Source organism: Mchenga conophoros, linkage group LG20, assembly GCF_057382185.1.
Source record: "Mchenga conophoros isolate Kocher_MC1m ecotype Shallow Benthic linkage group LG20, M_conophoros_male_GT1.1, whole genome shotgun sequence".
NCBI lineage: Eukaryota > Metazoa > Chordata > Actinopteri > Cichliformes > Cichlidae > Mchenga > Mchenga conophoros.
This window is the reverse complement of record NC_140545.1, coordinates 23,979,485-23,996,783: the sequence shown is the minus strand read 5'-3', so window position 1 is coordinate 23,996,783 and position 17,299 is coordinate 23,979,485. Positions and strand designations below refer to the sequence as shown.

At 40.6% G+C, this 17,299-nt stretch overlaps 1 protein-coding gene across 3 annotated transcripts in view; it reads right to left on the bottom strand.

Annotated features, from left to right (window-relative positions):
- Positions 1-1,573: 1,573 nt before the first annotated feature.
- fgd (faciogenital dysplasia) overlaps positions 1,574-17,299 on the bottom strand; it is a 52,880-nt gene continuing 37,154 nt past the window's right edge. For 2 of the 3 annotated variants that reach the window (XM_085259659.1, XM_085259657.1), the window contains exons 5-19: positions 14,919-15,008; positions 12,855-12,991; positions 11,897-12,053; positions 11,556-11,694; positions 9,752-9,810; positions 9,100-9,246; positions 8,910-9,002; positions 8,723-8,802; positions 7,510-7,540; positions 6,801-6,902; positions 6,270-6,323; positions 5,428-5,529; positions 5,178-5,303; positions 4,221-4,361; positions 1,574-3,134 (exon numbers count right to left, since the gene is read on the bottom strand). In XM_085259659.1, the coding sequence (XP_085115785.1) occupies positions 2,889-3,134; positions 4,221-4,361; positions 5,178-5,303; positions 5,428-5,529; positions 6,270-6,323; positions 6,801-6,902; positions 7,510-7,540; positions 8,723-8,802; positions 8,910-9,002; positions 9,100-9,246; positions 9,752-9,810; positions 11,556-11,694; positions 11,897-12,053; positions 12,855-12,991; positions 14,919-15,008 (1,704 nt within the window). In that variant the 3' untranslated portion in view covers positions 1,574-2,888. The remainder of the gene's footprint in view (positions 3,135-4,220; positions 4,362-5,177; positions 5,304-5,427; positions 5,530-6,269; positions 6,324-6,800; positions 6,903-7,509; positions 7,541-8,722; positions 8,803-8,909; positions 9,003-9,099; positions 9,247-9,751; positions 9,811-11,555; positions 11,695-11,896; positions 12,054-12,854; positions 12,992-14,918; positions 15,009-17,299) is intronic. The other variant, XM_085259658.1, reaches the window with a different exon arrangement.

Below are 17,299 nucleotides of genomic sequence, written 5' to 3'. Positions count from 1 at the left end.
AAATTCAAAGCAATCACAATAGAGCATGAAAAAAGTAAAGGGGGAGGTTGAAAAGCCTGAAACATTAACTTTGAATGTTTCATTAGGAAAGTAAAGTGCTTCGGGTATCCTGGCATGATCTTCGATGCGTTTCTAATTCAAAAGCAAAAATGCATTCACACACACAAAAAGCGAATCTGTTCTTTGCTTCTAAAGCAGAAAAAGAAATCCAATCAAATCATAGTTTGAATAGCTCAGTAATCTGGTCATGGATTACTGAGATATTCAATCTGTATGTTTAATCTGTGTTCCAGATAAATCCTATAGCATTTGACATTTCGATGAAATGTCAGAACTGTAAGACTGTAAGGGTTGGAGCTTTCTTTGCCACTAGAAATCCTAAACTCTTTCATCAAGGTGCTAAAAACATTGCTCTGAGATCTTGGGTCATATTGACATGATAGCACCACACAGTTGATTCACATCTATGATGTAAATCTCCTGTCCCACCACATCCCAGAGGTACCCTACAGGACTTACATGGTGGCTCTGGAGGCTAGTTAAATACAGTGAACTCACTGACAGTTTGAGATTATTTTGAGATCTTGTTGGAAGCAGTTATAACAAGATGAATACGCTGTGGTTATAAAGGAATGGACATGGAGAAGTAGGCTGTGGCGTTTAAATAATGCCAAATTTGTACTAAGGGGCCCAAAGTGTAGCAAGAAAAGAACTTCCACTCCATTACAGCATCACTAGCAGCATAATCTGCAGCATCTTTGAAAAAAGACGGGATAGATTCATGCTTTCATGTTTTTTTTACACCAAATTCTGACCCTTACCGTCCAAATGTTGCAGTCGTAATCACGACTCATCATACTAGAAGTGGTTACAGTCTTTTACTTTCCAATTTTGGTGACCCCATGCAAACTGTAGCCTTAGTTTCTCTTTCTTATTACTTATCTGAGAGGAGTGGCACCCAGTCTGGTCCTCTGCCGCTGTAGCCCAAGCAGCCAAAGGTTCAAGGTGTTGCGCCTTCAGAGATGCTCTTCTGTATATCTTGACTGTAACAAGTGGTTATCTAAGTTACTATTGGTTTCCTTTCAGCTTCTGTCTGGACATTTTCTTTTGCCTTCTAGCATCACGAGGGCTTCTTTCCTCAGAGAACTGCAGCTGACTAGATATTGTCTCTTTTGTTTTGGACCATTCTCTGTAAACCTTAGAGACAGTTTTGTAGAAAAACAAAGATCCCAGGAGATCAGCAGTTCCTACATTGACCAGCCCATCTGGGACCAGCAATCACACCACGTTCAAAATCAGATTAAACCAGGTTGAACTTCAGCAGATTATCTAGACCATTTCTACTTAAATCAGTGCATTGAGTTGCTCACATGTAATTGGCTGCTAGACATTTGTGTTAACAACCACTTAAACAGAGTACATAATAAAGTGGCCAGAAAGTGTATGTACTAGCAGTATTTTGTGTGATATTCGTGTGTTATTGGTAACATTTGTAAACATGTGTTTTTCATATATGTTTTTTTCTCCCCCCTTTTTAAAAAAGAAATAACACAATACTCAGGACATTAATATCTTACTGGACAGTGTGGTACTGAATTAACCACGTCTGTTTATTGATGATGCTTTTCCACTGTGCACAAACCATGTTTTTAAAACACTCAATGCTGACTCTGCTTACTTACAGTACTACAAGAACAAATTCTGGAGCATAAAAAGAGGGGCAAGGGCAAGATTTCATAGCAAGGTACATAAATATGAGTGAGTTTACATGCAGAAAGAGATCCGATGTTGCTTTTCTTTTCTTTTCTTTTTTTTTTTTGCTACTTTTGCTTAAAGGCTGGTGCTGATAGGAGCGGGGTACGGGGGACAAGGCAGAAGAAACAGTTTTACAGTACAGTACTTGGTTTTCATCACATCACCAAAAAGGGAGAGAAGCAGGCAAATGGTTGCAGTGTTGAGAAAGAGAGACCTACACATAAAGGGTTTATTTAGTACGTGTACAAGTGGAGTTATTGAGACACTGAACCTGCAGCACAGTGTCAGAACTGAAGCCCTGTAACTACTCTTTCATCTAGACGAGTCACGAAGATAAGAGAAGTGAAATGTGGTCACTCAGGCTGAGATTAAAGGTCACAGAGTCCCACGATAATGACGGAGAGGGAATTTTACCAATGCATAAGAGACGAAAGGGTCTGTAAGACAGTGGGAGCATCAGGTGGCCAGCCACAAATGTACACATTTCTGTGCCTTTTAAGTTAAAATGTCTATTTTTTTCTTTTTTTTCCTTACGTCACACTATAGTATACATATTGTACAATACCCAATAACCCACCACTGCTGGAGACAATAGAGAGGTGACATGGGTCCTTACACTAACATTCAATACTTAATAAACACTGGAAGGGACTCACGCTCAAAGACACGCATACATACATACATACACACACACACACGTCCGAACAAATGGAAAGACAGAGGTATAAATGTTAATGCTTCACAACACTATTGAATGATATACAAGGAACTTCATCTTTAAAAAAAAACATGTTTTTTTCAGCTATATTACAAATCAAGGTTCTTCAAAGCTGTTAAAAACACTGAGAAATAAAATGTACTAACCAGTGGCATTGGTTGCTTGGTAGGATAGTCCTTACTTGTGTGTGGGTGCGTGTTTGGGAAATACATAAGGATGGAGAGAGGGGAAAAAAAGTAGCTGTGTGGTAAGAAAGATAAGTTTGAAGTGGCAAAGGACTCAGTGGTCTTTATAAAGAAAAAAAATAAGGAAAAATAAAAAAGTGCCAAGGTAAAGTGATTTCAAGTAATGTGTGCTCTATACACAGGAGAGGGAGGGAGGAGAGTTGGGGAGTCCCGTGTCTCCAACGTGTCCACTACTGGCTCTTCCTGTGTTCAGTCAGGCTCGTCGATGCCTCAGCGGAAGCTTCTCCACGGGCAGCTTTGGAGAGGAAGTCCACCCACTTGGCCTGAAGTTCTTCATCTTGGGCACTTAAGAGCAAAGTTTGCTGAGTGTTGCTGAGCCGGATTATGTGTTTGACCTCCGCTTTCTCAGCAGCTGCAGAAGGTGCTGGGCTCACCTCAAACCCAGGGAGAGGTACTGGCCGTGACCCCTTTGAGTCCTGCAAAAAAATCGTAAAAAATGAATATAAAACATGTCAGTCAGAGAAAAATTGTATTTCAAAGTTGGTTTCTCTTGGGCAAGCCTTCCTTTGAGGTAAGCGAACCATACTAGAAATAATGAAAATGACAGCTTGTCTCTTCAGCTGTAAAATTTTCCAACAGGCATGTACAGTAAACCCAGCCCTCCTCTCTCCCTTCCCCCTTTTTCTTTCTGTATAATCAGGAAATGCTCATCCAACTCCTATTAATCCTAATCTTTGGAATGGCCGCTTTCTGCGGTCAGATTGGGATATTAGTCTTGGAAATGAAACCCTGGAAGGCTTTAACAGGCTGACTCCTTCTCTGCCATTATGAATGACAAAAAAATAACATTTTACAGCAAATCCTTAAACTTAAAAAAAAAAATTTAACATCTGAACTGAATTCTCTCAGTTAATTATTTTTAAACAATATATAAATATATGGACATGGATGATGTGTACAGAGATAGAATGCTTGGGTAATCTTTTTCAAAGCAGTCATGTACACCACTTGTTTTACACATCTCATTGGGATGTTATAAGGAGATTTATTGCTCCACCCACAGCCAAGATTTCAAGGAACTGCAGCAACTCTGAGAGCTGAGAGACTTCATCTGCTCAGCGCCAACTAACACCCACTTGCACATCTGACAGCAGTTATACCTGAGGTCAGATTCAGGATAACCAAATCCCCTGGCCCAAATCTACACAGCACAGACAGTGACAGGGACAGCCTGGCACATGCAGGATTGGACAGATTTGACTTGCACACAGTCAGTGATATATCCTGGTGCTACACTCTGCAGATGTCCCGCTCCAATCCGAGGAAGGAGACAGGATATATAGCCAGATGGGCGTAGCAGGAGGATTAGCAGATATATAGGACGTGACTAAAGCACTCAGGTTATGTGTCTATGTAGATGAACTTTTGCAATTTACTGTCCTCTATTTATACGATGCCTATCTATGAAAAATGTGCAAAATTATTTCTAACGAGGGGAAAAAGAAAAGTTAATCAAATATTTTTTTATAATTCAAAGCATGTTGAATGTATCCAACTCCTACCTGTCCGCTGCTTTGTAAGTACAGCACCAGTGGCTCAGCCTTGGTCACAGCAACCCACATTTTCATCCAGCTCTTCCCTTTCTCCTGTACTTGGAGGTGGCCACACAACAGGCAGTTCTCTGCCGTTAGAGAAACCTGTCTCTGAAACACACACGAGACCAATCATCAAGGACTTCCTCATTTTACTACTGAGCTAATTATTGAACTAAACAGAAAAAGATGCGCTTTAAAAAACACGTGTAAAAGACGTATTTATTATATTTTGGACACTTAATCTGATGAGGAATGACAGTGCAGTTCTTCTACTGTTCATCCTTATGTAACAGCAATGTAGGACACAGTGAGATTTGTACAGGGACAGGTGTTAAAGCTTCTGCTGCCCCTTGTCTAACCTTTGTACAGCCTACAGCTCCCTCATGTGGTGACTAATCTCACTACAGACGATTCCCCACTGGGATCCTTCAACAGAGACACGAGAGGGAATGAACCTGAATCACAATACTGTTTCACAGTTTCGTCATCGCTATAAGTGGTTAATGTCCTGTCAGCTTTAAGGTGCAAATACTCCATCTGACTGTACATCTAACCACAGACGGACAGTGGGACAGGGATACAGACACCTGAAGCCGCCAGACTGCGGAGTCAGCAGAGACGACAGATTCGCCTTAAGCCGAGATCTCATTATCATATTAGTCATCAAAAAGGGATTAGCTGATCTTTCAGTGTGAATGTCTTTGCACATGTACGTGTGCAACGTGTGTAACGGTGTGTGCATACAGCACAGTAACTTAAAGACAACAGTACAGGAGTAAAAAGGCACTGCAGCGCTTTCTACTCTTTGTTGCCAGCAGCACAGTGTGGCTCCTGCCAACACTGAGCAATAACCTATTGGCATGAGCAAATGCAGCAAAAAAACTATTATTCATTATGTGTGTGTCTGTATTTTTTTGTTCTAACCTCAGGTGCAGTTTTTCTTCTGTGTTCACCAGTACCAAGGTTCTCAATGCTGAGGCTGGCTTCGAAACATTCAGGACACACTCGGCTCGTTTTGTTGTCCATCTTTGAACACTTTGCACAGATGGCCTGCAGAAGGACAGAGAGCGAACAGCAGACAGTTATTTGTCTAAAATTTCCACTTGTTCCACCACTTTTCTCTCCATCCCACCAAAAACAACGCCCAAATTTGTCTCGTTCCATCTGTGCTCACCGCTCCGCAGGACTTGCAGTGATGTTTGCGCTTGGTGAAATTGAAGCTCTCGCTGCAGCCTTTACATGTCTGCTTCTCCTTCTCCTTTTTCTTGGAACTCTTCTGGAAAAAAAAGGATTGTGTGTAAAGGCCTTCAGCCTGCTCAGTTTCAGCACAGGCGAAGCAAAAGGAATGTCTGACAGCTTGTCCTGCTACATCCCGTGTTTGTTTGGCTTTCTGTCTCCCTTTTCTCCCTTCTATTAACAAAGATAGGGGGCATACACCCACTCAGACACACGAAAATATCCACACAGATTGTTGTTATAGATACTACATATGTGGGATGAGGAGTAAAATAAATCTCTCCCTGTTTGTATAGATAACAGAAAAACTTTTGATTTTTGAGATTAGCATCATCACATTTGCTCAGCCTAACTGTAATGTATGCTTTAGCATAACAAAAAACACTTTGAAAAACAAACACAGCTAACGAGACTATTGTTATATCTAGCAGCATTTCTTTAAGGACATTCTTCGACTAATTTTCCCTTTTAGTAAACATGAATTTACTAAAGCTCAGAGACGCTTGTTGCCTTTTTGGAAATGTAGTTTTACTCTAAAAACTACAAAAAAACATTGTTCACTGGAACTAGTGTTTGACTTTGTTTGACTCATCCTCTTGGAGTCTGCCCAAAGTCAGTCTCACTCCCTTTTGCATTCACTAGACAACCATCGACAATGTCCTGAATAAGAGGCAACTACTTTTCTCTCTCTCTGGCTTCTTACAGGAATGAGCTATGCAGCACACTCAGGAGCTCATAGAGGGATCAGGACTGTGTTACTTTTCTGTAAGAGCATCTTACCCTTTCTTGTAGTCTTTCGCCATCAGAGTCGATGGATGTGTTCGACCAGAAACCCTGAGGAGGAGGACATGCACAGTGAGCAACAGTAGTTTAACCTTGCAGTCAGCCATCTCTACCACTAGGTGTCAGTCTGGACCTTCTGAATCTGGTCCTCTGGCTCGTGTCACTACATTTGGCTTGGGTCCAGCTAAGGCCAACTCAAAGTGGGTCAAAGCACATCTATGATAGTTTTGTATATACTTTGAGTTGGGCTTTCCCTATTAGGTCATGAGAGATCTCTGTGAGAGGAGACTTGCAGACTCTACACGCGGAAATGGCGAGAGCTGTATGTACCCGAACATGACAGGAAGGTTAAGTGAGCGTATTGTCTGTATGATACTACCACATCCATAGAAGGAGAGCTATTCAGGCAGACAAAGGCCAGACTATGACAAGCTTGTTTGGTGTACCACTAGTCTCCCATGATTCATTGCCAAGGATGACCGACTGACTGATCAATGAAGTGCCTGATGAAGGCGGAGTGAGACTGACCGGTGACTCCGGCACATGGTCGTCTTCCCGGGAGAAGGAGCTGTTGAAGGCTTTGAACGTCTTGCTGTTTTGTTTGTGTCGTTCAATCGTGGCCTGGATAACCTGAGAGTCAGAAGAGATTTACAGGAAAGAGGAGGAATAATTATGAGTTGAAAGAGGGAAGGAGGAAAGCCGTCTTTCTTTCTCCTGCCTAACTGAAGAACAAAGAAAGCATGTGTGGTATGCTGACTACCCTGACTGTGCTTCAAACAAGTGACAGCGGCAATGACATCAGAGCTTAAAAAGTATCACGGTCCTAATGCTGGAGTCTCAAGATAACTAGTTGGCTAGTAGTGTGCGAAAACCTTTGCTTCTTTTTGCTTTCCACTGTCTGTAAACTTTTGGAGTGGTACCAAAGCCCCTCCTTAATCTTCACATACTGAAAAAAAACCCTCTGCAGTTTCTCCAGTTGCCCATTCCCTGTTACAGCCTGCAAGATGTATTAATCAGCTTTACTCTGCTGTAATAGGCTAAATGAGCAATAATGAGGGGCTTTATTAGAGAACATAATTCCCAAACACTGCATGAGTTTGTAGAGGAAATCTCTTCTAATTCTTCTTTAATAAAACACAACGACCAAAGGCACAGACCAAAAATGCTGCAGGTACATGAGAGGCACAGACAGTTTCATATGCATGCAAGTGTTCTACTTCAAGTGGGTGAAATTTACCTGAATCCAGTCTTCCTTCTCCTCAGCCGTCCTGTAAAGTTAAAGCAAAATATGATTCGATGATTTCACCCGACTAGAAAATTCAGGCCATCACAATGACTGAATAAATATTCCCAAATAAGCGCAATTCATTGTGCACACAGAGCCCCAAAGAGTGGAAACATGAGAAAATAACAAGTAAATAGGGCATTAAATAATAATAAGCTAAGTTCCCAAAAGAGTTTTGTTCACTGGCTAATTTAAATACTTGTAAAGAAAAATACAAATAATTTTAGTTACAGTTACATTAAGGCTAATGATAAGTTAGCAGTCAGAGTTAGCTGGCCACAAGCTAACCAGCTAAGTCTGTTGTTTTTCTTCAAAATCAAAGAAAAGTGTTAAAGGTAAATGCTGGTATGTAAGCCTAACCCACTGATAGGGTTAGATAAGTGACTAAAACAGTATGCAAATGATCCCAGCAGAGAAAGATGTGTATTTAACATGTATATGTCTCAAAAGTCTAGTTTAGCCTATAAAAAGATCAGTTATCAAAAGGCAAGGTAACTGCAAGCTAGTTTCTGGTTATCCAATTGCAATACAATCCCTGCAAGGTTTTCAGAAACAAACCTCTGGGGACAGTGGCGTGCTTATGTTGTGGCTTTTTTGCTACATATGGATGATAATAAAAACCTTTTTGGGCCATAAAAACCATTTTGATCAGGATGACTATTAATCAAATAGGAGAAGAAATCATACATCGATAAAAGTGCACTTTGAAGTCGGACAAGAACTGCTGCAGACAGAGTGGATGACATTATTGGTTTAAGCAATTCTGCTTAAGTGAAATTATGACTGAGTAACAACAAAATCACAGTGTACCATTCTGAAATGGACAACTGCGATGGGATTACATTTGATCCATTTTGCGGTTGATGGTTGTAACATTCTTGTTTAACATTTGATCCGTTCCAGACTTTTTTGTATTTATTAACAATTTAAATCCCAATAGAGGAGAAAATGGTGCCTAGGCTAAAAACACTGGATTTTTCCTTTAACATCAGCAGCTATTGATTTTGATTGGTTGAAAGATTATATTTTTGAGACTTGTTACTCATGTAAGTAATAATAACACAGTTTTGCATTCTAAAACCATATGAAGTGCTTTATTTACAGAATAACATCTTCATTTTTGTTTAATATTATGTGGCTCTGAGGCTGTTTCGCATATATTTACCTGGCTTGCAGCTCCAGCGAACGTCGCTTACCGATGATGGCAAACGTGTGAGGAAGGTTCTGCTTCACATTCTCCTGCACCTGGGGTCAAAAAGCAGAAGAATGCCACTTGCCGTTGGTGCAACAAGTGAACAGTCACGGGAGAAAAAAACAAAAGCTAGAGAATAGGCTGAAAAGCAACATTATACCTCCATGCCAGCAATGTCAATCCTCTCTCTGACACTGAACTTCTGCCCCATAAGTCGGAGTTTAGGCACACAGTATAGCACCATATTGTTGAACTAGATCAGAGACAGAAATAATGAAGTTGATGAAGAGGACAGATCAAATAAAAATCTTCCTTTATTTGATATTTGTCAAACTTAACAGGGATCTCACCAAATAGAGGTATCGGTCTTGCGCTGTCCCGTTTTTGGCTGACATCTTCTTGATATGTCCTTCTTTTATGAGCTCATTGGCTGGGTTAACTATGTCCTCCTCTCCTCCAAGCCTCTCATAAACCTCCAACAGTTTGTGCATCTTTTCCTAAAAACACAGAGCAACAGGAGGAAGCAGAAAAGCTGAGAAGATACTCGACAGCGAGAGGATAGATGGAGCTCAGCACAAACATTTAAAGGGTAATATATTGTTATCACATACAGTTCTTACTCATTCTTTTTCAGCAAGGTGGAAAGTATATATTACAATTCTTTATTGATTCACAGATGCATGTGTCTGCTTGAGCTGTTTAAAGAACATGAAAGACATCACGACAAGACAGAGGAAAAATACGAGGAGGCTGGGTGTTAAAAAAGTCAGTCAGACTTCCGCGAGCTATGAACAAGAAGGCAGGAAACAGCAGCTTCCTGTCTGTACCAATGCAATGCTGCTGACTGACTGTACCACATCAGCTACTCTCTTATTGGGCAACACATTATCTAGTTCCTAATCAGCCAAGTGGTAGAGTACTGGAAAGAGTTGATGCATAGAAGAGAAGATAGCAAAAACATAAAAATAAAAGAATGACTCAGAGCATCGAGCAAAGCCTTACCATTTTCCTGATTGCTGCATTGGAGTGGTTAGCTGCGGTAGAAATGAGCTCCAGTGCTTCTGTAATACACATACGTGAGTAACAAGAATTAATAAAAACAAATCATCTTATTAATATGCTAAGACTATCAGAGAAACTGATATAAATCTCTAACAAACACAATTGCGCGGCTGTTCCAGTACTACCACCTTAAAAAAACACATACTCTTAACATTAACCACACAGTGTGTTCTAGGCTGGCTTCCAGCCAGTCAAGAGTCTAGTACTAATGCCTGCGAGTACCTGAGTCAGCCATCTTAATCATAACCTACATAAACAGAAGAGACACACAGGCGGGGGAAATGAGGCCAAAACAACTGTGATAAATTGCTGTTCAGCTGGAGAGGATGAGAGAAACCTTTCCACAGACTCCAAACAACGCCGTGTGGTGACGTTAGGGATTAGGTAAATGGATACAGGGATGTAGGAGGACATGAGATAATGTAATATATGTAATCGGTTTCTGCCAGGCTGTAGTTGAAACAGCATGAGGAGCACTCTGACCTTTGTGAAGTATTGTGGTATCATACTAACATCTATGCAGAGACGTAGGAGGCCTATGTCCTACCTTTAGCTTCATAACACATTCATTTAACTAGTTATTCTAATGATTGTCATCATATAAGATCTGGTTATTTTGTACAAGGACTTTTTTTTGCTATACACGTATACCGATCATCTCAGAAGACCATCAAACACTTAAAGTGTACAAATCATCACAGTGTTGATAAATTATAGCAAAAAGCCCCCTCCATAGTTTTATCCTAATCTAACCCTACATATGTAACGCAATAGTGTTCAATATGACGGAAATTAAGTGCAACACTTCGTAATTCTAAAACTGTGATAACACTAAGATATTCATTCTGCGCCATAAGTGGGTTTTAGCTGCGCAGAGTAAAACTAGAAAAACACAGAGGGATGTCTTCAGAGCGCCCGTGGTCTCAAACAGCTTGTTTTCACATTTACCACAAGGTGAAGTGAATTTTGGCTCCTTTTGATCAGTCGAGTGGTTTTGCAGTTTGTGCAGTCGACAGTCGAGGGAAAAGAAGACATTTGCTGTGAAAACAGATACTGGCCAGTTCCTCTCACCTTCCCTCCTGTCCTTGTACAGTTATGGAGTCGAATAACTCCCAAGTGTTCACTGCTGTATGAACTGGACAGGACATATTTTTGCTTTATCTGCACTTTTTTTGTTTAATCTGCTCATGTTCTTTTCGTTTTTTTCCCTAGTGACCTTTAATGATTTCATGGGCTTTAGCTGAATGGTACTTTCTTGTGTTATTTATTTATTCTTCTGTTCTGAATCCATATTTCTGAGTAAAGTTAAACTGTGTCTGCCTTGAGCTGAATACTCATCAATGGGTGGCGTATTTCATACAACAAGCGCATCTTTAAAATGTGTTTTACATGAAGCTTTAGATTACTGAGGAAAGCAAAGACACAGCTGGGTGGATTTCTCTGTGACCTGGAGTTTATCAGTCGTGAAGCGTAAACGTGCGAGTCAGCAGCAATAATAATGGTTTGCATTTATACAGCGCTTTTCGAGACCCTCAAAGCACTTTACAATTCCACTATTCATTCACTCTCACATTCACACACTGATGGAGGCAGCTACAGTTGTAGCCACAGCTGCCCTGGAGCAGACTGACAGAAGCGAGGCTGCCAGGGACACAACGACCAAGACAGACAGAGCAGGGGATCGAACCGGTAACCTTCCGGTTACATGATGAGCTTCCCAACCCCCTGAACCCCGGCAACTCACTTTCAGCATCTTTTCTGTCGAGAGCATCATCGGGCAACTTCTTCAGGTAGTCTTTGAGCAAGAGCTCATAGCGAGGAATCCTTTGGACTGGCTCTAACATGTGGTGCTGCAACGTCAGATTCCCACACACATCCTGTTTCTGTTGGTTGAAACAAAAAAACAAAACTTTAACTGATTAATTCAGAAAGAAGACTTGTTAAATTTTGGCTAAAACTCCCAAAATTCCTGACAAAACTATATAAAACCCAAATAATCTTTAGATATGTGTGATTGGATGTTCTTTTCCAATACATGCTGTTGAAAAAAATGTAAAAACAGAAAAAAAAGGAGCAGAGAGAAACCTGTATATTCTGAACGACACTCTTAAATTGTGACGATCGCTGCGTCCAGGTGTTGACCAAGTCCATGGCCCGGTCAAAATTCTTCACATACTCTCCATACATCTTCATGAATGGAGCCAGTTTCTGGAGGATGTCTCCGATGCGTGGTTTGTTTTCCCTAAAGCAAGAACATGCAAACAAACGGATGATTCCAAAACAAATTTCCACGCCAAGGTTTATATCAAAAGATTGTTGCAGTGTTTTAATTAAATGCAGATTAGTTACTTCTTCATGCAAATGTATAGACAGCTCTACAGATGCAAATACATCAAGTTGCAGCTTTGAGGGAAAATTCCCAAAGCCTATTGGGAAAAAGATCACACAGTTTCCTACTAAAGCAGGGAGGAGGTAATTAAAGGGTTGCTTTAGCAGATTCATTTCACAGATCCATGTTAGAACCAAGAGAGGCTGCACAAGCATAAATACTATAATACTGGGGGCAATTACATCACTCATAAAGAGACACAAACAAAGGCTCATAACTAATGAGAGTAATCTCAAGAATTTTATTGGGGCATTACAGAAATTAATCCTCCTTATGAATTTTCTTCCTAAGGTGCACTTTTCTGACTTGATGTCCTTTGTTTTGTTTGTTTTTTTCAAGTTTATTTCAGCCAATAAATTTTAATGAGTTAATGTGAGGGGAGCCATTATGTGACAGGTCTCCAGAGGAGTCATTATCTACCAAGGGTAGCTGATGTTGGCATAATATCACAGACTGGAAGCAGATTTCCTGCTTATTGTGGGAAAAAAGGAGAAAAAAAATACCCTCAACCTGTAAGTCTTTATGAGACGCATAAATACACACAAGCTAAAATCAGACACCGCTGAAAACCTGACAATAATGACCCCCAACGGCTCATCTCTTCACACCGATACTTAAGGAAAGCCACCGAAATGCCGAGTGTTTAGTCCTCACCATTCATCAGTAATCCGTGTCTTGAGCTCAGGGAGCAGGAACTTATCGTGAAAGCAGTAGATAGAAGAGATGTTGGAGAAGATCCCAGTAATGACGTCCTGAGGGATTCCAGCCTCGGTGAGCTTTGTGCAAAATACCTGCAGAGAAGATATTTGTATATAAAAACTCACGCTAAGAACACAACTCGACTCAGCTCGGCTCTGTTTAAGTAACAGGTATGTAAGCTCAGGCAGAAAAATGTCCGTGTTGTCATATGTATATCTAAGTGTGAATGACATCAAGCTAAGATTACTTTTCTGCAGATCTGCTAAAAACCAGATAAACTACACTATATAATCTAAACTTTACTGATGCTTTTTCACGCCTGGAGCACCAACTCGCTGAAGATGATTTAGTAGGCCAAGGTAAACGGCTATTAATGCGGTGGGTTTGTGGGTATTTAAATGTTTAGTATGTAGAAGGAAGGAAGAAAGAAGAAGAAATAAGGAACAAAAGGTCTAATGAATGATGTCATAGAATGCATGATGAGGAATGTAGTATTCAAAGGTTGGGGAGGTTGACTGTTGGTTGTACATAGACACGCGCTGTAAACTTCCAGGTTTGAGAAGTGAAGTTGATGTGGGAGTGCCAGCAGGCAACTGCATGCAAAATCTCAGGATATCTATATTGCGCTTATTCTCTTGTGTGTTTTTAAACTTTGTGGAAATGTGACACTCAATGACTGACGAATCAATAATTGACTATCAATACTGTTGGCTTAAAAATGTTTCTGTCCAATTAAGCACTATTACAGATCGACTGATTTCACTGGGGGAGCATCAGCGACAGATTCTTTATGTGCAGGTTCAGCTTAATAATCGAGCACATCATTCGCCATGACGCTTGTAATAAAGTCCAAATCACTGCATCCAGTTTTGCTTCCTTGACAATCGCAGTAACCGGTATGCACTGATGTATCCACGGAAACAAGTTTCATGTGAAAGTTGTAAGACAAAAACAGGAAGTTAACCATAAAAGCGTTCTGCCTTCAGTAACAAATAAACCATAGCTGCTCTGTGATAGGGCAGAGATCGTCAACTCTACCACATGAGCTCAACAAAGAGGAAGGCGACTTAACCACTGGCAGTGAGCACTCGTCATAGATGCGACTCCACGCTGCAGGTAGAGAAAAAACTGCAGATACACAAAGAAGCCAAGAGTGTGAGGTCTAACTGGGTGATAAAAATTAAGAGCCGCAATGACTGGTTTGCGACTGAACATCAGCCAAGTATTTTGTGTTCCTGAGGTCCTTTCACTTCATTATTTTAAGTTACGTTAATATAGAACATCTCTGGGTTTTAGATTGGCCAGTGCAAACTGGCACAAAGGCTTATTTTATAGAGGAGATTGTCCAATAGATTAATCTAGAAAATAACCTTGTAAAATTAGAAGCTGGGCAGAAGTCAAGTAAGTAAGTAAGATCACTGAGTTCACATCTTTTTTTTTTTTTTAACAGCGCGATTTATCAAAAGTCTCTTCTGAAGTTCTAAATGTTTTCTCTGAAAGAACACAAACTATATTCACTGGTAGATACAAAATATGATTTTTTTAAACGACCAAGGGTAGACAGCTATATCAAAAAATAGCTGTCTAGTCATAAATAGAGCCAAGGGTCAGGAAACACACGCTCTGTTCACAGAATTTAGACAGAAATATAGATCACTGCGTGGTTTGCAACACACGACAACCTACGTGCCTCCTTTAACAAACACACACACGATGCACACTCAGGCTTGCGGTGACGAAGCACTCTTTATGTTGGACATTCATAAATATAGTCCACATGCACACAAACAGAGGTGCATTACATCTTACAAGATAGCACTTAGAGCGCTCTAAGTAATCAAGCCAGCAGAGGGTTGGTGTATAGTGGATCTCAATCCCAGCATTAATCCAGATTAGCTGTAATCTCAATCGCTAGCAACACTAGCACTACTAGGCAACAGAAAATTGAACCGGATACAAGAAAAACCTCGCACAAAGCCAGTAACAGATAAAGAGACACATACGAAAGGAAAGCATTACCTGGTCGAGGAGATTGAGTCGTTTCACGTAGGCCTCTTCAGTTTGGAGAAGCTCTTTGGCAATATTCAGGAGTTTCTGAGCTTCTGAGCACTGAGGGGAAACAGAAAAGCAGCAAAAGATTACATCTAAGGCAAAAGAAGACAAACATACACGCCAACTCCACCATATTTGAGAAGTTTTCAGACAGTAGTCAGAGGTGAAAGAAAGCTGACACCTTGTGCTTTAAGTTATAAATAATAATGTGACAAAAACATACGTTCAAAGATCATTATCTATATTGATCTTTGCAATATAATGTGATATAATTCACCACAGCCACCCAACAGGTTACACTGCACAGCTACTGCCAGAGAAGCATTTTTATTCAGTGTTAAAGTAACCACTGTTACTACTTCCTACCTGAATAACCTTTATGTTACACTTTCTGTAAACACTAAACAACATTCGTAATATATAGTTGTATTTATTTATTCATTCTTACCCTTTTTTACCCCGCAGTTATTCACTGTGCTTTTTGTATGAAACCACTAACATGGGATAGCTGCTCTCTTTTTAGCACACAAACACGTGCATCGGCTTTATAACCAAACTGTGTGGCAGAGAGAGACCAATTATTGAGTTCCTTAAAATTCAAATATCTGTGTTACTTCTTCATTTAAAGTTTAACCTCACGTGAGTGTGACACTAGGATTCCATTTTCACATCCATGTGGTAAAGGGAGAAACATCCTTTGTGCTCACCTTTAGTATCAATTCGCGACATGTACATACACGATTATTTTGTCACATCACTGCCGCTTACGTCCCAACGTTCAAAACACTACTAGGCGATACGGAAACTCAAACCCCGTGTTTGTCTCACCATGTGTCACCCCTGTGATGACCGGTGAGGGTGTAACCCACCTCACACCCAGTTCCTGCTGGAGCTGTTGCAGCACCCCTACAGCCTTTGAAGCATCAACAGATAGAGCTCATGGCTGGCTTGATGAGAAGTAGCAGCAATGCTTGTAGGAAAAACAGAAGTGTCTGAAGGGGATCTTGGACTTATGTAAAAGCCCAAAATATTTATGCTTGTGGCTGAGGCAACTATCAGCAGCGTCTGCAGCAGATTACTGTAAACTGACATTCAGAATGTGTTATTTTAGTCACTGGTTTAGTTCAACAGCAGTAAATTATGAGATGTGCTAATAGCTGCTGCGGTGAAATTGAAGAGCCCGGTTTCCTCTCTCTTTCGCTTTGACTTGATGAGATGAAATGACATAAAAACACTGCAGTAGTTCATCCTTGTATCACTGGTTCAACACACACTGAGGTCACAAAACACTTAGCCTATTGCGACAATGCGGGTTTTGCAATAGCTGTCTTCAAATTAAAACAAGCAGCATCACATTCATTTAAGCCGAACCCAAACCTGAGCTTAACCAAGTCTTGATGTAAAAATTATAGAATTTGTGCTATGGGGAGTCGTTTTTTGCCTCCCAGATTGTGACTGTGCAAAAAAACCTGAAACCTTGACCCTGCAGTAAAGGGATCTTAAAGCTTTGTTCTCGCTGATGGATGAAAATACTCCTACTCATAAAGCAGGAAGGAATACTGAATCGGTTAGTATAAAAATGATGTTGCACATGTGGTATGTCCTTCACAGTCACCATCAGAGCAGCTCCATCCTTCCAGCTGAGCTCCAGAGACATGGAGAATCAATACCAGTGTGCACTGAAGTTGTTTTGATGACCTAAGATCTCACTAAGATAATTCAGCTTGGGTTTTTCCATTAATATGTCACTCCTCTGTACTCTTACCCTGGCACAGATGGCAGGGGAAAACTCACCAGAGATTATGCTTTGTAAGGAAATCTAACAATGCCAAATATTACTATGTGAACAAAAGTGAAACTCAGTTTTCATTGTGTGCAAAGAAGAGGGCACACAAAGTCAGCAGAACTTGTTTTCAGTCACTCTTGCACCTCACAACACTAAAAAAAACCACATCCTCTGTCAAAAGGTTGTCATTATAGAGCCATCAGCATGTCAGCTGTGCTGTTAAGACACATTCATGTAGACACAGAAAGGCTAACAACCACACATGCACACACATAGATCAACACACCCTTCCTCTGCACAGCGATGCTGGGATCAGGAAGCGCTGAAGAGCACAGATACCTTTTCCCCAAAAGGCTGCGGGTGTGGGCAGATAGTTCATGTTTTACAGTACTGACAACAGCTGAGGGGAACAACTACTGCTGACATTCATGAGTGCAATGCCACATAAATCTACTGTCTTAAAACACTCCTATCGGTTCCTAATGTCTAACATTTCTGGACTTAGCCCGAGTAGGAGTCATTGGACAGCTTCGTCTGTCATCACCTTCACGATCACTTCTTC